At 40.3% G+C, this 23,900-nt stretch overlaps 1 protein-coding gene across 1 annotated transcript in view; it reads right to left on the bottom strand.

Annotated features, from left to right (window-relative positions):
- Positions 1 to 10,310: 10,310 nt before the first annotated feature.
- The window catches only part of LOC141522153 (sodium/nucleoside cotransporter 2-like), a 51,435-nt gene continuing 37,845 nt past the window's right edge, over positions 10,311 to 23,900 (bottom strand). Inside the window, exons 11-18 of the mRNA XM_074235319.1 lie at positions 23,314 to 23,439; positions 22,591 to 22,721; positions 21,572 to 21,740; positions 21,023 to 21,220; positions 19,906 to 19,987; positions 15,410 to 15,508; positions 15,059 to 15,173; positions 10,311 to 11,660 (exon numbers count right to left, since the gene is read on the bottom strand). Of these exons, the coding sequence (XP_074091420.1) occupies positions 11,564 to 11,660; positions 15,059 to 15,173; positions 15,410 to 15,508; positions 19,906 to 19,987; positions 21,023 to 21,220; positions 21,572 to 21,740; positions 22,591 to 22,721; positions 23,314 to 23,439 (1,017 nt within the window). The 3' untranslated portion in view covers positions 10,311 to 11,563. The remainder of the gene's footprint in view (positions 11,661 to 15,058; positions 15,174 to 15,409; positions 15,509 to 19,905; positions 19,988 to 21,022; positions 21,221 to 21,571; positions 21,741 to 22,590; positions 22,722 to 23,313; positions 23,440 to 23,900) is intronic.

Here is a 23,900-nt window from a genome sequence, read left to right as displayed (position 1 = left end):
AATTTTTAGATAAAAATAAAAAAAGGATTTTGATTCAAGATTAAATGATAACAAAATGGTATTAAGCAACAATTTATGTATATATGTATATATACACACACACACACACACACACATATATATATATATATATATATATATATATATATATATATATACACACACACATATAAAACAGAAAGATACTTCTGTCCAGAAAAAAACTACAATTAAAAATCAGTCAAGAAGTATTTCATGATACCTGTTAGGTGCAAGCTATATAAAGACAAAAACCAAACACTCTATTGAGGAAAACAAAATATGCCCAAGCTAGTTTTATGTATATATGTATATACATATATATGTATATACATATACACATCCAGATACACTTGTATTTCATTATTTTACTTCCAAACCCATTCTTCTTTAGGACTTTCTTCTTTCTATTGAAGGCTTTACTATCTCTCCAAGGCACAAATTTTGATTCACCTTCCATCATTCATCCTCCTTCACCCCATATATCTCATCAGTTGCTAAGACACCAATTCTACCCCACAATCTCTCTCTCTCTCCCATCTGTGACCTTCTCTATCAGGGCAACCCCTCCAGTTCAGGTCCTTGCATCAAGGCATATGATGTAAAGTTCCCCATCTGCTTCACGATGACTGTGCATTCCAGCTCAGAGCTTGAGAGTTTTAGGGATGACATGACCTCTGGAGGTTTCCAGCAGTCATGTGGGATTCAGCTCTAAAGGCTGTTTTGGGCATGACAAATCAATCTGTTTATTGGTCACTGAGCAGGAAGAGTCCATGATTCATGGGGTTTTTAGGGGTTTTTTTGCAAGGTAAATGGGGTTAAGTGGCTTGCCCAAGGCCACACAGCTAGGTAATTATTAAGTGTCTGAGACCGGATTTGAACCCAGGTACTCCTGACTCCAGGGCCAGTGCTTTATCCACTGCACCACCTAGCCACCCTAGATTCATGGGATTTTTAAAAGCAAATGCTCTTCCATGTGTCGGTCATCTTTTCTCTTTTCTTGCCAGCTGCAGATCATATCAGGTCCATTAGAGTCTATTCTGGCAAAATGGTGAAGGCTCCTAGTAGGGAACTAATGTAGTATAGGCAATCTGTGACTGGATTTTTCGCTTGTCCCCCATTGGTTCTTTCCTAAATATAGATGACTGAAGAGCAATTCTGAGGTGGACATGTTCGGATTGAAGGCAACCTTATGAATAGTCCGGAGTCCTCAGTCAGGGCTGGTTACACTTCAGGAGGAATCCCCAACAACTACTCCAGGACTCATGAAGATGAGTACTAACTAGAAGATAAATTTAATCCCTGGCTTACCATATGACATGAGGCTGACAGTACAGAGACCAGGTGAGATATAAAGATGCCTATTCAGTATTAAATAATCCCGAAAACTACATCTTGTTCCAATGTTTAAGTGTCAACTTCCTAGGTAAATATAATAGTAGTGACAGGTCATTATCCTGTTTTATGTTTGTGAGAGTCTTTTTTTTTTTTTGCTAAGCATTTCTTTTGTGTGTAGGAAATACTTTATTTCTCCATGTATAAGATACACCCTTTTTTTGAAAAATTTGGGGTCTAAAAACTGGGAGCATCTTATACAGTGGTTGTAGATTTTTTTTTTTACTTGCATTTCCCTACTTTCCCTACTGAAAATGCCATGGCAGAAGGCCATGAAAGGCAAGTCAGCCAAATGGACTGAGTTGAAAGGAAACTGAAGATATGAAGAGCAAAGGGCAATTGGAATTCCTACAAAGGTGGTTCAACATGAGACAAGAAGAATTGCTGATGAAAAAGAAGTAACTGATTTCTTTGTTGTTTGTTTTTTGTTTTTTGCTAGGCAATGGGGTTGTGATTTGCCCAGGGTCACACGGCTTGGTAATTATTAAGTGTCCAAGTCTGGTTTGAACTCAGGTCCTCCTGACTCTAAGGCTCTATCCACTGTGCCACCTAGCTGCCCCTGAAGTGACTGATTTCAAAGGAGCACACAAGTGTTGCTTCAGGTTCATGAAGCAGAATGGACTAAGTGTGCATCCACATACCAGAGTTGCCCAGGGAGTGCTTGCGGTCAAACACAGACCAGAGTGCAGGCAAGAGAGCAGAGTCTCTCCTAAAATGGTGATTCCTCATCAAACACAGATGAGGACATGTTAATGGATGGGAGTTTTGACAGTGATGAGGAGTTATATAAATTTTATGATGAATAAAATGAGTTTTTTCAAATTTCAGGTCCCCAAATTAAAATGCATCTTATACATGGGGAAATATGATACTTATCTCATACCTAATTTACAACTGTATATTGGATTCCTTTCTATTCCCCACTTAGGGAGAGCCTAGACCTAAGTCAAAGTAAAGACAAATACTTTTTCCTTGGGATTCTTGACAGAAGCATAGCAAGTCAGAGTGCAACAAAAGGAGCCTGACCCTTCAATGGGGTCAGGATCCTGCTAGACTAAAAGTGGTTGATGGACCAAGGTTCATTAGTCCAGAGCAGGAGTCATAGGAGAAAGGGAGAAAATACAAAAGTTCAGTCCCTTGGCTATGGCAATGGTTTTTTATTGTATTACCCTCTTAATACCCGAGCCTAATAAAAATGCCTTCCTAGTTAGTCTCCTTTGTCTCAAGTCTCTCCCCTCTCTAATCCAATTTCCATACATATACCAAAGCAATTATCCTGAGGTGCAGTTAGCCTCTTCTCTACTGAAGACTCAGGGGAAAAAAAAGTTGTCAGTATCAAAGTATTTGGCACCATCAAATAGCTCATTATTAGAAACAAATCTGGTTTGGGCTATCCAAACCACCCAAAAAATTTATTCATTAACCTTATCTCTCTTCTATAATCCTTCAAATTGGATTATTTGTCATGTGGATCACCAGGAATTTACTCTCTGTCTGCCACTGGAGGCTGTGGTCAGACAGTGGATTAATTGTTCTTTCCTCTGAGACTGCAGCTGAACCCTCCTACATATTTCTCCCACTATTAGATTGTAAACTCCTTGAGAGCAAAGATGATCTTATTTTTAAAGTTTTCACACTTAGCAGAGTTTTCATAAAGAAGCTTTAACATGTTTTTTCAATCATTCATTCAGGAAAGAAGGTTTTGGGGGTAAGCAGATAATGAGGTCAGTTTTAGACAGGGAAATTGAGATGCCTATTCACTTCAAATATCCAATAGATAATTGTTAATGTAGAACTGGAGTTCAGAAGACAGCCTGGAACTCATTACCATCCACATTACAATAATCCCATATCAGGTCCTTGGTTTCTACTGTCTTCCTTCTCCATACTGTCCTATATAGTATTGCCAGATCAATCTTCTACATATATGTAATCATATCACTACTCTGCTGAAAATTGTTTAATGTTTCTCTATTGACCACCATGCCAAGGTCTAACTCCTTACTTCCCATATAAAACATTCTAGAGTCTGGTGACATCCTCCCTTTCTTGTCTTATTTCATACTTTTCTTGTCTCCATATACTTTTCTACATACAATATTTTTTTTAGGTTTTTTTTTTTGCAAGGCAAGGTTAAGTAGAATTAAGTGGCTTGCCCAAGGCCACACAGCTAGGTAATTATTAAGTGTCTGAGACTGGATTTGAATCCAGGTACTCCTGACTCCAAGGCCGGTGCTTTATCCACTACGCCACCTAGCCACCCCTACATACAATCTTTATAACAAAACATTAACTGATAACATGCACTTTTCTTAACACAATAGCCATGAAATAACCTATAAAATGTAGTACACCAAAATTGGTAACATGCAAAATAGAGGCAGGTAGGTGGTGCAGATAGAGTGCTGGGGCTGGAGTCAGAAAGGCTCATTTCCCTAAGCTCAAACCAGGACTCAGAAACTAAGTAATTGTATGACCTTGAGCAAATCATTTAATCCTATTTGCCTCAGTTTCCTCATCTGTAAAATGAACTGAAGAAGGTTTTGGCAAACCACTCCAGTATCTCTTTCAAGAAAACATAAATTGGCTTCATGAAAAGTATGACAGAATAGAAAACCTGAATAGTAACAGCAGCATAATGTACAATAAACAGAAAGATATAGGAGCTATAATTGAATCATTGGAAGCAGGTGGCATTGTCTAGGGCTTAGATCTAGCAAAAAGAGTTAACATGAAGGTTATCCTACCACAGGAGAACATCTAAGAGTTAGTGAAATAGACACAATCATCTAATAGTTACTGAAGTAGACACCAAAATGATAATTTAGAACAGTGGTTAGCAAATTAGACAGGGATGGTATTCTGGAGTCCCAGGTTAGAGAGGGTGCTGAAAGATGATTAAAGATGGGAATGAAGTTATTCCCTTTTTAAGACTGGAGACCCAGGGGAAACCCTCAGTATCATCCTCATGGGTAAACTTAGCAAGTGAGACTTAGGGAAAAGAGACATGCTCAAAATTAGTGATTATCTGGCAGAGTCAGGAAAGTGTTATGATCATTCTGCTCTGTTATTAAGGTTTAGTCCTGTTCCCATTCCCTACTCAGTTAAATAACTCATTTCTATAGCAGTTTAAGATTTACAAATTACCTCTCACAATTCTGTAAGGTGGTACTACTTGTTTTATGCCCATTTTTCAAATGTGGAAATTGACCTTTAGAGAATTAATCACTGGCATTCAGAACTTCTGACTCTGACAGTGTCCAGTGTTGCCTGTCAAAAGTCACACATATAATGCTCAATTACTTTCCAATGCTTTTCTTCTCAGCAGTCCTATAAGGCAGGTGGTACAAATTCCAATCAGCACCACACAAAAAATTCTTCATGCATCTCTTCTAGCTGACCTGAGACATTCACTTCTTCCTACTTTCCAGAGTTCTCTATTAACATAACTCTTTTCTGAATAAATTCCTAGATATGTGCCATATTCTGGAATGGAGGGGAAGGCTCCTGGGTTCTTGGGGGCCATATCAATAGAGTAAGCTTGGATCTTACCAAACTGAAAGACTTCAAGAGTGGTCAGACAGCAGAATATCGATCTTTCCTCTGAGCTAAATTTCAGAGTACACTCTGTGGAATGCCAGACAGAATGAAGCAAAAGCCAGAATTAAGACTGATGGGACAAATATCTATGATCTTGGATGAGGGTGATGAAGGTGAAAGAGGAGAGTGTAAAAGCTCACTTGAAGCTTAATATCCACAAAACTAAGGTCTTGGCAACCTTGACACATCATTTCCTGACAAACAGAGAAGGAAGCAGCATCAGATTTCATATTCTGGAGCTCAAAGATCACTGTAGATGGTGACTATAGCTATGAAATAAAGACTTTTGTTTCTTGGGAAAAAAAGCTATGACAAATCTGGACAGCATACTAAAAAGTAGAAACATCACTTTGATTATAAAAGTTCATATAGTCAAAGCTATGGTAGTAGTGTATGGATGTGGGAATTGGACTATAAGGAAAGCTAAGCACCACATGGAATGAGTGTTTTCAAGGTATTTGCTGGAGAAGACTTTTGAGAGTCCCTTGGACAACAAGGAAACCAAATCAGTCAATACTCTAATTAAAGTTATTCACTGGAAGGACAAATATTGAATCTGAAGTTTAAACAATGTGGACATATGAGAACATTGGAAAAGACCTTGAATTGGGGAATGTGTGCAAGCAAAAGCAAAAGGGGATAGCAGTGGGTGAGACAGATAGATAGTATCTTTGAAACAACAATAAACATGAACTTGGACAGGCTCTGAGAGATGGTGGATAGAAGGGCCTGATAAGATCACAAATAACTCAGCAGGACTGAAATGACCACAAAAAATTGGACAAGTCTAGCTATGAATTGATTTTTCTTTTCTTCTAGCCTTGGCAACAAAGATGAAATAACTAAATTTGAACTCTGGTTCCCTTATTGTGTGACCTTACAAAGATAATTTCTCTGCAGTCTCAAGTTTAAAGGATCATAGATTTAAAGCCTGAAGAGCCTGTAAAAAATCTTTATTTTACATATAAGAAAACTGTGACACAGTAACATCAATTGATTTTTGAATTTGCAAATTCAAACTTGACTCTAATGGATTCCATTCACTAATCTAGTTGCTACCATTGACATCAATCAAGTTATTTATTTATTTTACTGTTTTGCAAGGCAATGGGGTTAAGTAGCTTGCCCAAGGCCACACAGCTAGGTAATTATTAAGTGTCTGAGGCTGGATTTGAACCCAGGTACTCCTGACTCCAGGGCTGGAGCTCTATCCACTGTGCCAACTAGCCGCTCCTCAATCAGTATTTATTAAGTGCCGGTCATATGCTCTGCACTCTGTTTAAGGTGTTTGCAACCTGAAACTCTCCTCTTTTACTTATTGTCTATCTTGCATAAAGCTTGTTTTGTCTACATTTGCTGGTACAGTGTCTCCCCCTCAGACAGTTAGCTCCTGGTAGGCAGGGACTATCTCTTGCCTCTATAAATCCCCAACACTTAGCTCAGGTTCGCCTTTCCTGCTTACTATTGGATTGCTTTAATCTCATGGAACTCTTCGAAGGCCTGGTCCCACCACTTTTAGCTCTAGACCCTGGGAGACTTTCCTCAGCCTTCGAGGAGCTGTGATCTAGGGAGGGAAGGGAGCCCCACTGAGGGACCCTCCCTTGGCCTCTAGGTCCCTGTTGCTGCCACCTGCTTTTTCTCCCCACACAGTTCCTCCCAAAGCCCGGCTCCCTGGATCCTTGGCCTCCCTGCTCTGGACAGATGCCTCCTGCTCCAGACCTGACTCCTTTCCTTTCCTTTCCATCCCTCATTTTTCTCAGTCTTTCCCTTTCTTTCTCGACCTCTCTCTCCCCCTATCTTTTCACCCACACCCATTCCCTGCTCCTTCTCCACACACTTCCCTCCTCTCACCTCACTTTGGGCAGATAGGGACTGGTGACTCGGGTGCTAGGTGGAGCCTCCAGAGGGTCATTGGGTATTCAAGACTCAGCCCCACCCCTCATTAAGCTCTGCACCTCTTTTATATCCCACCCCCCATCAGCTACACTTCCTTTCCTTCATTCCTCAGGGAGGTGATGCAATGACAAGCAGATGCATTGGATTTGAGTGAGGGGGTGCTGTGCTAAGTCACCAGCCTCACTTTCTCCTCCGGAGTCATCTGAGCCCAGTGACCAGATATGAATCTTGATGACTGGAGATGGCCCTGGATGCAAGGCAGAGTTCAGTGACTTGCCCAAAGTCACACAGATAGAAGCAGTCAAGTATCTGAGATTGGATTTGAACTCCTGTCTTCCTGACTCTAAGGCCAGTGCTCTATCCACTGCCCCACTTATCCGCCCCCAGGTGTTCCATCAGCCAGAACCACTATCCATATGTAGATGGAGTTCTGAGAACTGTGGACAAGTCCACTTACCTTGACAGTGTCCTTTCCAAGGAGGTACACATTGACAATGAGGTTGACACTTGCATTGACAGAGCTAGTTCAGTATTTGGGAGGCTCCAAAAGAAAATGGGGGAGATAAAAGACCAAACTGAAGGTCTACAGAGCCATTGTGCTGACTGGGAAACCTGAACAGGCTACCAGCCTGGAGACAGGAAACAAAATCGCTTCCATTTAAATTTGTCTCAGGAAGCAGGAGAAGAAGATACCAGACACTGAGGTCCTTTCTCCAGCTAAACTGCCTAGCCTTCCAACATTATTACAGAAATGCAATTCTGGTGGGCTGGACAGTTGTTAAAATGCCAGACGGTTTGCCCAAAAAACTTTTATGGAGAACTCCCACAGGGCAAGGCCTTACAAAGGTGTCAGAAGAAGAGCTACAGAGAACCCTGAGGGTCTCATTGAAGAACTTTGGAATTGAGTGTGCATCCTGGGAGACACTGGCACAGGACCGCCCAGCTTGGCCTGCCCTCATCAGTGAGGGGGCTGTGCCCATGAGGAGCCTAGAATCAAAGCAGCTCAAAGGGAGGACATCGGTAAGTTCAGAGTACCCACCCGGGTGTCCACCCGTGGTAGAGCATCCCGAGCCCCTGTTGGTCTGATCAACCGCAGCTGGATACACTATAACTTGGTTTTGGTCATCTTCCATAATGAAGGGCAGGAACCACTTCTCCTTCATTTCATCCTGCCCCCCCTCCCCCAGACCACCCTCCCCCCAGGTCCCATCTCTCCCTCGGCCCAGGCAGGACAGGACGGGGCGCTCAGACCCTCCGGCTCATCCTCCTTTAGGCGCCAGCGCCTTCCCGCTCCCCCGAGACCAATGTCGCTCTCTCGGGGGGCGGAGGCCGGTGCCCCCCGCCCCCAGCCCGGGTGGGAGGCTGGAAGGGAAGACCGGGGATGCCGACAGGCGAGAGGGGCGCGGGTGGGGGGTCGGCCGGAACACAGGGGCAGTTTGTGGGGGCGCGGAGAGTTCCCGAAGGGCGGGAGAGCGCCCGAACTGTCATTTCTGAAGTCCGTGCTCCGGGGCGAGGGGGGACATGGCGGCTTCAGATATATGTATATGTATATGTATATATGTATATATGTATGTATACACACACACATACATGTCCATATTTACATATCTATGCGTGTGTGTTTGGGGGGAGATTCCAATAAAGGAAAACGCAGCTCTCCGATCCTGAGAGGAGAGGAGCGGCCGCTCTTCGGGCGCCCCGGGGCCGACGCGCCGCAGAGAGAAGACTAAGGCAGGGGGCTGTTTTGGAGACTTAGAAGGACACAGAAAGGGCCCGGGGCGGCCTGTCGGGGAGGGAGACCTGGAGGGATGGAGGGGTGACGGGCGCGGGGGAGCGCGGGCAGGGCCGGACACCCGGAGGGAGGAGAGGGAAGGCGCGGGTAGGAACGGCCTGGACAAGGAGGAAAATGTTGGTTTTCCCCTTCAGAAAAAGAAGAGAAGAGTGAAGATACAAAGGGATTCAGAGGTGGGGAGAAAGAGGAGAAAAGGGAACTCATGGTGTATAATACTGATTTTTTTTTAAAAAAGGAAAAAGAAGCAAGACTATCTGCTGAGACTAAGGCGATACAGAGGATATTATAACCCAAAGGAAGAGAATTGTCAAGGTACATTCAACAAAAAAGACAAGGGAATAAGAGAATGTGGAATGAAAAATTCCACCCTTGGTCCACTAATAGATTCCCCTAGAAGCGATTCTCCCAGAAAAATCAGTTAACAGTAGTCAAGACTCTTTTAGGGAGGAAGTGAAATCGGAGCTTAGAGTGATAGACTGGAAAATAAAGATGGAAAAAGCAAATAGAGCTGGCAGTGTGGGGAAAGAATTACTTTAGAGTGAGGCAGAGGGAAGAGATGGATTATGATCAGAGAGGAATTTCAGAATTCAAAATTGTGAGAGTACTGCTATTATGCACCAAGGGGAGATCTAAGGCATGGCTATCTGAGTAGTTGAATGAAACAGCAGACCATGAGGAATGAAGTGGTGGATGTCTGAGCAAGGGCTGTAACGGAGAGAGACTGAGGCAAGGTACTGAAGGCCTAGAAAAAAATTGGAGCATGATCTGGACACCAGCTATAAGGAGGTGGACTAGCCATATCAACCATTGGAGTGAGCCTCAAAGGAAGAGAGCTTGCTGAATGATCAGAGCACAGGGATGGTCTCTGTGAGGCAGCGGAGAGCAAAAAGTATGTTGATTCTTCCTCTGTTTGTTGGTAGTTATAAGTAACAGCCCACTCCCTTTTCTGGCCATAAGTTCTATGAAATCTTGTATGTTATTGTTGTTCAGTTCTTCTTTAACAATCTGGTCCAGCCTACTCTTTCATCCACTGTGTGCCTCTCCAGTACTATTGTTCTTCAAATATTGGTTTATTCCATGGCTCATAGCCACTGTGTATCACCAAAAAATATTGATGCTAAGAAGATGGGTCCCTGCTTCAAGGAGAAGTTTGAGACCCATGCAATTTCCCAAAGACTGGTATCTATCACATTAAAAGATCTAGATGGAGATCCTTCTGGAGGATGTATGGAAGCACCAAAATCCAAAGAATAGGAGGATGCAGTAGAGGGGAGAGGTGATTGTTGTGTTGAGTCCTTTCCTGTCATGTCCAACTCTTTGTGATTCCATTTGGCAATGATACTGGAATGATTCACCATTTCCTTCTCCCAGGTCATTTTTACAGAGAAGGAAACTGAAGTGGAAGGTGTTAATCTGCCCAGGTTCACTCAGCTAGTATATATCAGAGATCAGATTTAACACAAGAAGATAAATCTTCCTGATTCCAGGCCTGGCACTCTATCCATTAAGCCATGTAAACTGCTAATAGAGGAAGGGAGAGCAATTAAACTGATCCAATGAAGGATTGATGTCTTCATACAAAAGTGAAATCATGGGTATTAGTGGAGACATTCTAAAAGTTTTTATTAGGGTAAGAATAGAAAGTCACTTACTTGGGGAAATGAGGAATACATTGAGAATATTTGAAATGAAACTTAAATGCTCCATAAATATGCTTATACCTTCCAAACATGATTATAGAAATACACAAATCCCAACTTGACCACAAACTCAGAGAAACATTCTTTTTCTTCACTTGCCCCAGATATTGTATCAGTCACACATTAAATCATATTTACAGTCACACATTAAATCATATTTACACTTTTTACTTCTTCAATCCCATGCTCATTCTTAGGACAGGATTTAATTTGGCACGGGGAGAAAAAATTGTCTGGCCTCACATGGGTATTCACTTTCATCAATGAACTGTGAACCAAAATGAAATTTTTGAATTTTACATGATTGGCAAAGTCTTTGATGAGTTAATTGTAAGGTAGGAACTGTGAGAAATGATGCATTGGATCCCTATTCCATGCCAATCAGGATAAATAAAGTTGATATGACTCTATAGGGGTAATGATCGCAAATTCTGTATATTAGGGCCTAGAGTTAAGAACTACAGACAGTAAGTTCACTTGTTTAATCATAGGAAATTAACTAGAGTCATCCATCCTTGTTCTTCCTTCTTATGGTGAGCAGGTGACCATCATAAGACCATATTTTATCAGTGAAGATACCCCATGCTTCACCTTACCCAAGATCCTCCCCTTTCACAACACTCTCACTCTGCTGATTTACCATTTTTTGACTGATCCATCTTTTTTGACCCATAGAGCAAGGCCTATTAAGCAATGGTGATTCTGTACTTTGTGTAGCCCTCTAGAGTGTTCAGATATTAATCATTGTATCAAAACTTATAAAAATGAGGCACTGGAAAGATGGGGCATCTCAGATTATGAGAAATATTTGAGGTCTACTTCATTAAAAGTCTTTTAATAATGTGCCACTGCCTCAGTTTCTTTTATTGCAGATTAAACAATTTTAACCCTACAGAACCATGTATTAAATCAGTCTGAACATTAAACAGGAATTGGAAACTATTTTGTTTTAATTGTAAAATGAGAGGGCTGACCCTTATTAAAATGTAATTGGGAAATGTTTAACAGAAGAATTAGAAGTATAAGATAATAATAATTTGTGGCTTTCTAAAGTCATATGCAGTTAGAATAATTATCACTGGACTCGATATTAAAGGTCTTTCTACTTTCTAGTTCTAGATTATATGAGTTATGATCAAATACTGTTATATAAAATTATATATCAAAAACAGGTGGTATGATTGTAGAGTCCACAGCAGCTGGCAAGGGTTGTAGTACTGAATTCTGGAGAGAGTGGGCTAGTGGTGTTGAGTGTGATGCTGAAATGGAAAGTCAGAGAAATTTTTAATGTGGTTAGAATTGAGTTTCTATCAAGGAAAAGAAAGTAAATGTGGAGCAATCAAAAGTAATTAAGTTGTGTAGCAAAATTTAACACCTAGGGCTTTATTTTCAAACCTATGGCTGAATTTGATGAAGAGCTTCATGAATTTGGAGTTAAAGGGTGTGAGTTCAAATTCCACCTCTGATACTCTATGTAGAACTTTCTACAAATTGCTTATGTTACCTGGGCTTCAATTTCCTCATTTGTAAAATAAGTTTGGACTAAATGAACTCTTGACTCCCTTCCAAATCTAGATTTATCATCTTTTCTCATTCTTTCCCTTCTTCCAGAATTATATGAGACTAGAGAAATTAGAGTTCTACCAGTTGATAACAGAAAAATTTTTTGGCTTTGTCACACAGCATGAATTCATTTCCAGAGCACAGGTACGTGACACAATCACCCTCTATACACACACCATGTCCAAGCCAGGCCTTCTTTGAGAATCCATTCCTAGAACAACTAAATGGAAATGAACTTTATATCTAAAGCTAGAGGTCCAGATTCCTGAAAGTATCTTCCTCACCTGAAAAGATACTTTAGGTGTTTTAATGCACCTTTACAACTTGAGGATGCTATGAGTTAAACAAAGACATATAAATTATTATAATTGTAGCAAGATTTTCCACAAAGGGTCTCCTCCAGTGCTTCGTGATGGCCAAGAGATGACAATGAATACATCAAGGCTAGGCTAGCATGAAGTCTGACAGGATCTAGTAAGTTAGAGATACCTAGAATATGTCTTGGGTCAAAACCAGCCTGGCAGAATTGAGACTTCATCACCAGAAGCTGGCCATTGGGTCATTATTGATCATAACACCAATGGCAACTGTGTCATAAGGCAGAGAGGGATGGGAAAGATCTAAGATTTATCTAAGGGAAGGGAACAGACACCCTGGTGAAATCACAGATACACTGAGGTAATTGGCAATAATGACATAAAATGGATTTCTATGCATTAATAATTTAAGAGCAAATTTAAGTTGAATGACATTTTAACTCTCTTTCAAAAATGTCATGCAAATATTACTTCCAAATTCCCTTGGACTCACAAACAACTTTGACATTCTTTGTTGATGTACCATGACATTTTATGCATAAAAATATCTGTATTTGTACTTTATCCCCCTAATAGATGTTAAACTTATAACAGTAGAAACCTATTTAAAACTTGTAAGTGCCATATATAATTTTTGTTGTTGTTCAGTCCTTTCAGTCATAGTTGACTTTTTGTGATTCTTTTTTAGGTTTTCTTGACAGACACTCTAGTGGTGTGCCATTTTATGGGTGAGAACCTGAGGCAAACAGAATCAACTGACCCTGGGTCACACAGGGTCACACAGCCAGTAAGTGTCTGAGGCTGGATTTGAACTATGGAAGATGAGTCTTCCTGACTCCAGGTGCAGTTGATGGGGTGCAGTGGATGGAGTCCACTGAACTGATCTGGAGTCAGGAGGACCCAATGATGGGTTTAAGGCTCATCGTTTCCCTCAAACTGGATGAGCCCATCTGCCTAGATACTTTTTATTGTGTGGCTGCTGCATATTCTTCAACTTCTTGAAGTCACAGGTGAGAGTTGGGTGATAGCCAGACACCAAATAAGTAAAACAACTCTCAAAAGTGCTCAGCAGTCCTCACAACAGAGTTGTGAATACCTGTATATCCCTTTTTTGGTTCACATGGGTAGTAAATGACAAAATTTGAACCCAGGTCCTGGTACTGGGACAATAAGAGGAGAAGATATATGAAGCTGAGCATAGATCAGCCATATCCACTAGGGAAAACAAACACAGATAAAAGAACTTTGCCTTGAATCACGAAGACTCAAGGAAATGGAACCTTTACAAAGTGATTCCACTGAAAATACACCTTTTCTCTATGATACTTCCAGGGGCTTGATCCTTACTGAAAGACAATGTATTCAGAGATGAACAATGATCTGTGAATATTCTTGGGTACATATCTGTGTTATGCATATGTCTTTGACAGACTTGATGAAACTTTTTTTTAGTTTTTTTTTTTTTTGTAAGGCAAATGGGGTTAAGTGGCTTGCCCAAGGCCACACAGCTAGGTAATTATTAAGTGTCTGAGACCGGATTTGAACCCAGGTACTCCTGACTCCAAGGCCCATGCTTTATCCACTACGCCACCTAGCCGCCCCCCTTGATGAAACTTTGTAGTTAAAAGTTCTAAGCTAGCTTTGCTTAATTTTGGCAGTACTTATTGAATTCAAAAACCTTCTTTCCCCTTGGATGACAAAGAAAGGAGGAGGCTCAAGGGGTAATGGAAATCAGTGAGATAGGAATCTGTGCCTCATTCTGGTTCCAAATCACTCTAAGGAAGTACAATGTCAACAGTGACTTAGGTGAGCCAAAAAAGAACAGGAGAAAAGTACTTCATTCATTTGCATAATGTTCATCAGTGAGTTTACAATTTAATTCAAAATAAAACTACCTATTTATACTTTTAAGGTAATCTCTATGACGGGAATTCTTAATCTTATTTGGGTCATAGACATTGTATTATTAAAAGCCTTAGAAACCTATCTTCTTCATGAAATAATGCTTTTAAATCCTTAAAATACAACACATGGTAATACAAATGAACCCAATTACAATGACATTATCAAAATTTTTTTAAAAATAAAAGTTTATAGAGCCCAATAAAAAATTCTACTTTTATTGGGCTATCATAACAAACCATCTATGACTGTCAATCAAAATTATTGGCAAAGACTAACGTTCTAACTATCTTTGACAATTATAAAAGGTATTTTGGTTAAAGTCTATCAGTAGAACTAGGGACTAACTTTCATTAGTATCTTTTTATAGATTTCTAACCTATTTTCATATATTTCAGGCTTACCATCCCTTGAGATCAATAAATTATATAGATTTAACATAATGCATGAATCCTAAACCTACTTCCTTCAAGTTTCATGTCTTATCCCCCCCCTTTTTTTATAAGAGGAGAGGTGAGTGAACTTGATTTTATAATCTTCAACCATGATGTCCCCCTTCCCCTTATCTTTACCACTCATGACTAAAAAGTCAGACTCTACCAACCTTTCTCTTTTATCTGTCTATCCACAATTATAATGAATTCTTTCCTACATTCCCCTTCCTACATAAGAATGGTTTCCAAGCTTCCTTTTCACATGGCACATTAGCAATTAGAGTGTATATATATATATATATATATATATATATATATATATATATATATATATACATACACTGCTCCCATGGTTAGTACCTGACCCCTGACCAATTCTTCTGCCACAAAGAGACTCCTTTAAGGAGATGCAGAAGGAGCTGGAAATCACAAGGTTCTCACCTCTGGAAGACTTCTCTACAGCACACGTAGATATCATAACTGGGATTGGTGAAATTTGCTGTGTTCAGGAAAGAGGCACAGTTGATCTCAGCCCCCCTGGGAACATAGAGGATTCCTGGATGGGGGAGATAAAAATATCAGACAAGAAGCAGGTCCTGAACATGATCTTTAGGTTTCTTTATCTTTTGCAATATGAATTCAGAACTTTGGAATTTCCTTTATCCTACATGATTGGGTGGCCTTTTCTCTACTCTGTTGGTTGCATAATTAGATAGAATCAATGAGTCTTCTTGGATATGTCCAGCTCAAAACCAAAAAGTAGCTATAAGGAAAGTTGACAGAGATACCTACCTGCCACACAGGCATTGACTAGGGATACGCAGGCCCCTGTCAAGAGGGCACTCATTACCAACCTAGCAAAGTCACTTTTCCGTTTGGGTGCCATCGATGCTGCAGGAAAGAGGAGAGGAAAGGAATTTTGTATGAACTTAGTATTCTAGAAAATCAAATCTACTGTGAGCTCTCATTGAACAATTCAGAAGAATAAAACGTATACATCAAAGTCATCTTTATACCTTCTACACTCATCATTAAGAGGCCAGACACAAAAATGAACCAGAGTGGTTCTATGAATTGCAATATATCTGCTCTAAGTAGTTGGTTAGTTAGTTCTTGTCCTTTGTTATCAAAAAAAGTCCAAAATGACTTCATTATGTTAGATTCAAATTAGAGTGTGTGACTGATCAGATCGAGCATAAGCTTTGAAATTTCCACCACAAGATGGGCACAAATAATCCTTGTGAACATCTGGGATGAATTCTCTAAATCTACACATCTCATGCTTCCTTTGGAAAATGGAGGCATACTTGAATTTCTGGAAGATAACCTCCTCATGCCAGAACCTGAAAAATTTCAGTCAGCTTTTGTATGAGCAATAGACCCTTCATCTTGTAAATCTCAGCTGAAATAGTATCAGCATCCAGTACTTTTTCACATGAAAGGAGCCTAACAGCTTTCAAAACCTATTCATTTAGAACTTCAGCTAGGGACAGATTGACTTGAATTTGAGATAAATGATCAATGACTTCTGCATTGATTGATGACAATCTACTAAGAACATTGTGAAAGTGTTCATCCCAGCTCTCTAGGATTATGTCCTTATCACTAATGAAAATGGCTCCATCTGCACTGAGTAATTGAGATGCACCATGTCTTTGACCCATAAATAACCTTCAGGGAATCATAAAAAGCACTGTGGATTACTATGATCCACATAAAACTAAATTTCATCTGTTTTTTTTTTCTGAGCCAAGAATCCTGCACCTGTACCTTGCTTATTAAATGTTGCCTTCTTTGAGATGATTGAACCATCCTGCTCATAAGACTTGTAGATTTCTCATTTCTCATTTATTTTTGTATTTCTCCATTTTTTTCAAACTAGTCTTGACATTTGACTCAGATGAGCAAATGCAGTGCTGTACATCAAATCTCTGAAGCCTGTTAATTCCTTTTCTTCTCCACTGCTGCCAACTGTATTTTGCCTCAACTTTCTTCCAAGTTAGCAACAAACTGTTGTTGTTTAGAGAAGCACACTAACCTCTTGACATTAACTCTTTTTTTTTAGTTTTTTTAGTTCTCCTGACTCCAGGGCCAGTGCTTTATCTACTGCACTACCTAGTCGCCCAGACATTAATTCTTCTGGTAGTCATTTTGCCTTGGGACTGCCACTTTGACTGAACATGAATATTTAGCTTAGGATGAGTATGTGATCAGCCCAGCACTCTGTATCACACATTGCCTTTGTCACTCTCATATCCTGTCTGTCTCTTCTCCTTACAATCATATAGTCTATTAGATACCAATGTTTGCTGTAAGCATGAATCCAAGAAGTTTTATTGTGTTTAGATAAATTGAAGACAGTGTAGATGATGAGAAGGTCATGAGATGCACATGTCTTCAGTAGTAAGTAACTACTGCTGTTGCTATTTCCAACTCCATTCCTCCCAAGGACTCCTTGCCATGTCTGGTAGTCCAAGTCTACTCTAGCATTAAAGTCATCCAGAATCATGAGCTTGTCCTCTTTTGGTTCATTGATGACCATTAGGTCTCCAAATCTAATATTTTTCTTTGACTTAATCAGGGTTCATCATGGTGGGAGCAAAGGCACTGATGATTGAAGGATAGCATTTTCCTGCAAGTGACAATTTCATTGTCATGTACCTGTCTTACACTCTTTTTGTTAAGGTTTTTGCAAGGCAAATAGGGTTAAGTGGCTTGCCCAAGGCCACACAGCTAGGCAATTACTAAGTGTCTGAGACTGGATTTGAACCCAGGTACTCCCGAATCCAGGCCCAGTGCTTTTATCCACTGCACCACCTAGCCCCCCCCCCCCCCCCCCGACACACACACTCCTTTTTGATATGCATTCAAGCTTCTTGACTATATTAGTTTGGATTGAAAAAAATTATTCCACCTTCATAGCACTCTCCTTTATTATGGCTACCCCAGGAAAAAAACATGTATCCAACTCCAACTTCAAAAAGTTGACTTTCATTTTGCTAGCCTTATTTCACTCAGGGCTGCTATTTGGATATGATACCTGCTAAGTTCTATTGCAACAAAAGCTTTTAATCTTTCAGGTCTATTGGATCTTGTGTTCTCTATGACAGTACACATATTCCATGCTCTGAAAATAAGTGGAATCACCTTTTTTTTTTTAGATTTTTTGCAAGGCAAATGGGGTTAAGTGGCTTGCCCAAGGCCACACAGCTAGGTAATTATTAAGTGTCTGAGACCGGATTTGAACCCAGGTACTCCTGACTCCAAGGCCACCTAGCCACCCCTGGAATCACCTTTGAAGAAGTTTTTCTACATTTTTTTGTGTTTCAATTTCAGGGTGGGATCCCCATCAGCCAAGGTAATCAGGCCAGGGTTGGGCAAGCAGACAATTTTTAGGGCACCTTTTCTAGATCCTTCCTCACAGCAGGAGGTGAGAAGTGGATTCTTAAAAGGCTGCTCAGATACCAGGGTGCTGCTGAATCACGCTGCTGCTTCCATTGAAGATATGATCATATGGCTTTGGGCTGCCTGTGTGAAGGGTTGTAACTATAGTTCCCAGGGTATCTACACCTGCTGTTTAGACATGTGCCAGTCACCACAGGACCTTGAGATTAGAATGATAAAATGGTTTGGGTGATGTCTTTTGATTCATGTATAAATTATATTTAAGTGAGGTAGACCTGAATGAAATCCTCAGCCTCACTCTCTCTTCTGAAGTCATCACAGTCCAGAGGCAAGACAGAGTCAAGATAATTAGTGATGGCTCTAAATTCAGTTAAATGTCTAACCAAATCCTAAGTACTCCAAAGCACCTGCTTCAGCTGTATTCAGGGTTGTTGGAATGAATTGTTCTCTTTCCAGCCATTCCACCAATGGAAAGCTTCACATGCTTGGAGTAGACACACCCCTATCTTACTGACAGGTTTGAAACCCCTCAGTTACCCTTATAGCTCGTCTGCTAAAATGGTTTACCAATGCTGTGCATGCTGCAGTATCTTAGAGTCATGGGTTAGAGTTAGGTGACTCAGATGGACATCAAAGGTAGAAAGCAACCCTGACACCAATGGCATCAGTCTTCATTGAACATTCCCAACATCCCAAGTGATTACTGGTCTGGAGACATCCAGAAATGTAAGATGTATACAATGCAAAAGTTTTAAGGCCTACTTAATTTCAGGGATAGCCTATATTAAGACCAAATCTTAGCAATAGTACCTTAATTGTTCTGGGTCCTAAGGATTAAGTATGAGTCAGTATGCTCCAGTTTGTAGCAAATCCACTGGACCTTTCCCAGTCAGAATTTCCAAACCTTGCTTAAAGTCAGATTATTATTCTCTAGAGAAAGAAGAATAAGGCTCTATTTATTTAGTCCTGGCCATGATGTATTTGTCTTCCTCTCAGGGGTTGCATTATATTCAGCCAAAACAAGCTTTCTCAATTGGTGCAAGGCAAGGAGGACTGAGCAGGAGTAAGGGGGAAGGGGGAGGAAGATACATGAAAAGAAATCATGCAGTCTCTAATGAATAAAAATGCAGGCAAGTCAATGAAGCTAAGGATTCTGTCCCTGAAAATAAACTAGGTGAAAAGGATAAGAAGTTTTTTCTCCTATGTACCTTTGATGCAGATTCTCTGTAAACTTGTGCTCACCTAGGGATAGTCATAGTGTCGATCTAAACAAAGTATTTTTGCTGTCAGATTAAAAAAAGCATGCAAATTTGCATGCAATTAGCATTTTACTCATTAAGAATCAAAGATATAAATGTCATAATATTTTTCATCATAGATCAGAATTCTTTATAAGGTAGCTCTATCTTAGAACTAAGATATGGGGAAAGAGGAAACTGGGGAGGGGGGAAATCCTTTTTAATTTAAAAGCATCTCTTCTACAACATGATGGTAAATCTAGACCAAAGGAGTCAAAATCAAATAAAAAAGAAGGGTTCCTACTAGCAGTATATTGACTTAGTTTTAAAAATGCAGTATCATCTATGTTTTATTGACTTTTTATTTTGTTAATATTTCCCAGTTTCATTTTAATATAGCTCAGGCTGCATTTGACTTATGACTCCATTTTGCACATCTCTGAGGATATACAGAAATCTCCCCAGTCCATTTTTCTCTACCTTTAATTGACTGCTACTGTTTTCTAATTGGGTGGGTCTGTCCTAGCTATGATTTCTCTGCCTAGCTGTACCTGACTTTGCAGGATCTGGGCTGCAAGTCACAAGGTTTTTAGTGACTGGCTGACACCTTGCCTTCAAGAGACAAAGGGATTTACTGTAACTCACTTAATCCTCCTAATGTGATCCCCATCGAACTGAGATTGGCAAATCCACAAAGTGAAAAAGTTGTGATGATTTCAGCTCTCACCTGGAAGAAAAAAGAACTTAAGACACACGTATAAGTGTATGTATCTGTATGCATGTACACATATGTGTGTATTTGTCTATGTATACATATATATAAAATTTGCATGAATATGCTTATGCAAGCCATCTAGTTATGTGTATATATTGTATATATGTGACATATATAAGATGCCTTTATATATATATATACATACATATAAATATATACATACTTATACTCATGTGGGTGGTATGGCTTAGCGGATAGAGAACTAGGCCTGGAGTCAAGAAGACTTGAGATCAAATCAGTCATAGATACTTAATAGTTGTGTAATTCTGATCAAGTCACTAGACTGCTGTTTGCTTTAATTTCCTCTTCTGTAAAATAAGAATATTAAGAGCACCTAACTTGTTATAACTATCAAATGAGATAATATTTGTAAAGCCAAGTATCTGGTATATAGTGGTGCTATATAAATGTTAACAACATACATATATAAGATACATATATAAGAAAGGGGGGGGAGGGGAGAGAGAGAGAGAGAGAGAGAGAAAGAGAGAGAGAGAGAGAGAGAGAGAGAGAGAGAGAGAGAGAGAGAGAGAGAGAGAGAGAGAGAGAGGAGAGGAAACAGAAGAGAGGGGAGGGAGGGAGGAAGAAAGATTACAAATTACAAAATAGGGAAACCGAAAGAGTTAGTTCAAGATTCTAAGTGAAGTGAGAGTGAAATTATCAAAACACCATAAAATTGTCCCTTTTTATGATTAGCCACTCTATGAAGACCCAGTGCTAGATTGGAGAGGGAAAAAAATGATGAAGGATGAAGGAGAAACTATACAGGCCTCAAGGAAGCTCAAGAGTCTAAGACAGATGGCTCCCACTGGGTTTGCCTTGCTGGTTGAGCATCATCTTACATCTTATTTCAGAAATCATTGAGGGAACGTGAGGGAGGGATCTAGAAGCCTGCTCCACCATTTTCATGGCAATTCCCTTCTACACATAAATAGCCTTGGCTGAGAACCTTATAGTGTTCTCTATTTCTCTGGATGGACTACTTACAGAAATCCACTGTTTCTCACCCCCGACCCACTCTTCAATTCCGGAGAGACGTTTGTTCTTGTACTGAGACAACTGTTCATAGGCCACAAACTCATTCAGGAAGAACTTGATCCCCAGCATCTCAGCTACCATTGGACAGTCTTCCCAGTCCACACCCATCATAAAAGCCATGGGTCGTAGGACATAGGAAGCAATGACCTGAGAGAGAGAGAGAGAGAGAGAGAGAGAGAGAGAGAGAGAGAATTTGTTTCTATCCAAGAAATGGAGAAATGAAGGCAAAGGCCATGTAAGAACATCTATCCCGGGGCAGCTAGGTGACACAGAGGCATTAGCCCTCCAGTCAGGAGGATCTGAGTTCAAATTTTACGTCTGTGTGTCCCTGGAAAAGTCACTTAATTCCAATTGCCTCTGAAAGAAAGAGCATCTATCCATTTATGCCAGCGTTCAGTCTCTCCCATCCTTCTAGTTTTCTCTTTAGTTTATATAGGATCAAGAGAACAAATTGAACATTGGTAGCAAGCTGATATGGGTCAATGCGACATCCATTACCTGGAAGCTGAGTCCCTCTATGTTCACCATCTCTCCAAGCCAGGAAAGAGCAGCATTGATAAAGGCTAAAACAGCCAAGAAGGCGATGAGGTTGGCAGCAATGTTTGCAATGAGTCCTATAGAGTCTGCAGCGCCACTGCTGGCAGCTTCTAGAATGGTCTTCTGATTGCTATGATTGTCATCAAAGATAATAGGTAAAAAAAGAACATAGTATAGTAGTATTGGCAACTGTGTTGTGTTGTGTTGTGGGGTGGGGGGAGAGGGAAGGGTCCCATTTAGAGGAACTAGCTTTGAATTTTTCCTTATGACTTCCTGTCCTCTATTCTGCCAAGGATAGGAGTTTCCTTTGTTTTAGGAAAGGAGTAGAGAGCTAGTTCCATGAGGGATAAGGATACTTAGAGGCCTCCTCAGTGAAACCAAACAGAACCAGTATCAGAAATAACTGTTACAGAACCAATAAATCAAATATTAAGCACTTAATCTGGGATGCTGAGCTACAAAGAAAAAAGGCCAGAGGGCCTACCAATGTTAGAAAAGAAAACAACTGAATTCTTTTTTTTTTAGTTTTTGCAAGGCAAATGGGGTTAAGTGACTTGCCCAAGGCCACACAGCTAGGTAATTATTAAGTGTCTGAGGCCGGATTTGAACTCAGGAACTCCTGACTCCAGGGCTGGTGCTCTATCCACTGCATTACCTACCCCAAAAAACTGAATTCTTGGGAAGAAGACTCAGTGCTAGATTGGAGAGTAAAAAAAGATAAAGGATGAAGGAGAAACCATACAGGCCTCAAGGATGCTCAAGGGCCTAAGACAGAAGGCCCCTACAGGGTTTACTTTGCTGACTGAGCATCATCTTACATCTTATTTCAGGGATCGTCCTGATGAGTCAATGATGACATGATGAAGAAGATGTAGGAAGAAGGCAGGCTCTTCTTATTATGGTTCCTCAATCAGAAAAGACATGAAACCACATTCTACCACTCACTCCTGACTCTGACCCCACAAACTCATTAGGCTCACCCACGGGACAGTTTTACTCCTTCCTGATTCTTGAACTTGGATTCTTCCACTTCTGGGTAGACTAGTTTAGACAGGGCAAGAGCACAAGGAGCAGCCATCACAGAAGCAGAAACCAAGGATGCAGGATCAATCTAAAAGGTTAGATTCAAGTTCAGTGTCTGCTCTGAACCCACCACTGCCTGCTAATTGGTTCCAAGAACTGCCCTGAGTGCCAGGGCATTCTATTATCTACAAAAAATGAAAACAACCAAGAAACATGGCAGAAGGGCATGTAGCATGGAAAATAATAACAAAAATATAGCTCACATTTATAAATTTTCTTGATATTTGCAAAGATTTGCCTCCTAACAACCTCTTGAGGTAAGTATTGCAAGTATTAGTATATATCCATTGATCCAGAAATAGAAACATTGATCTATTGAGAGGGTAATATTGGGGATAGGAAGATAATTTCTCATTCATCATTATATGTTCATTGAGCCATTATACTCTGGAGAGGACCAAAGTTGTCTCAACATATCAAGATTCAATCTGAATTTCTTGTTCCATTAAGATATATTCATTCCTGCCTTCTTGCTAGCTGAAGCTCCCTAGAGCCCAGACCTACACCATTAAAGAGAAAGGAAAAGCTACTTGAAGATATTCTTTAGGGAATGGCCACTGTCTTGGTAAAAGAGAAAATGACAATCTAGTTTACACAGGGGCTAAGAAATCCATGCCCACCCCAAAAGAGATGTAGGCTCCCAACACAGTGCCTGAAATGGTAGCAAAACCTCCAGTCATAACAGCGTGGACTTCTGAGGATGTCATGTCTGGCAGGTATGGTCGAATCAGCAGAGGTGCCTCTGTCTGGAAAGAAGAAAAAAGAAAAATTCACTTAGTCTTGGAGACACAAGTGACCAATGTAGGCCATGTTCATCATCACTGTGTCAAAGGTACAGCCCAAGAGTCAGGAGTATATTCCCCCAAGGAGGATGTATGTAAAGCACTTTCCTCTCACAAACCTGTGAGGTGGGTATTTCCAATATTATCCTTCTCACTGATCTAGGCAAAGAAATACTGGTAAACTGAAAGGGCAGTATTTGACATGAGGTCAGTCTCTTATCCAAAGGCTTATTATTCATTAGGTTCTTGTTCAGTGGGTTACTACACTACAAGAGAAACAACATAGGAAGGTCATAGAATATGGAAACATACAAACCTAGGAATCACTTTACCTTCTCTGAGCATCTCATTAGTACTTGTGTCTGTCTCACTCATTGTAATAGAGCAATAGATTTGGATTGAGTTTGACCCTCAGTTCAAATACC

The sequence above is a fragment of the Macrotis lagotis genome, chromosome 4, assembly GCF_037893015.1.
Source record: "Macrotis lagotis isolate mMagLag1 chromosome 4, bilby.v1.9.chrom.fasta, whole genome shotgun sequence".
NCBI lineage: Eukaryota > Metazoa > Chordata > Mammalia > Peramelemorphia > Peramelidae > Macrotis > Macrotis lagotis.
Note: the sequence above shows the minus strand (reverse complement) of the source record. Positions and strands in the feature narration are given on the sequence as shown.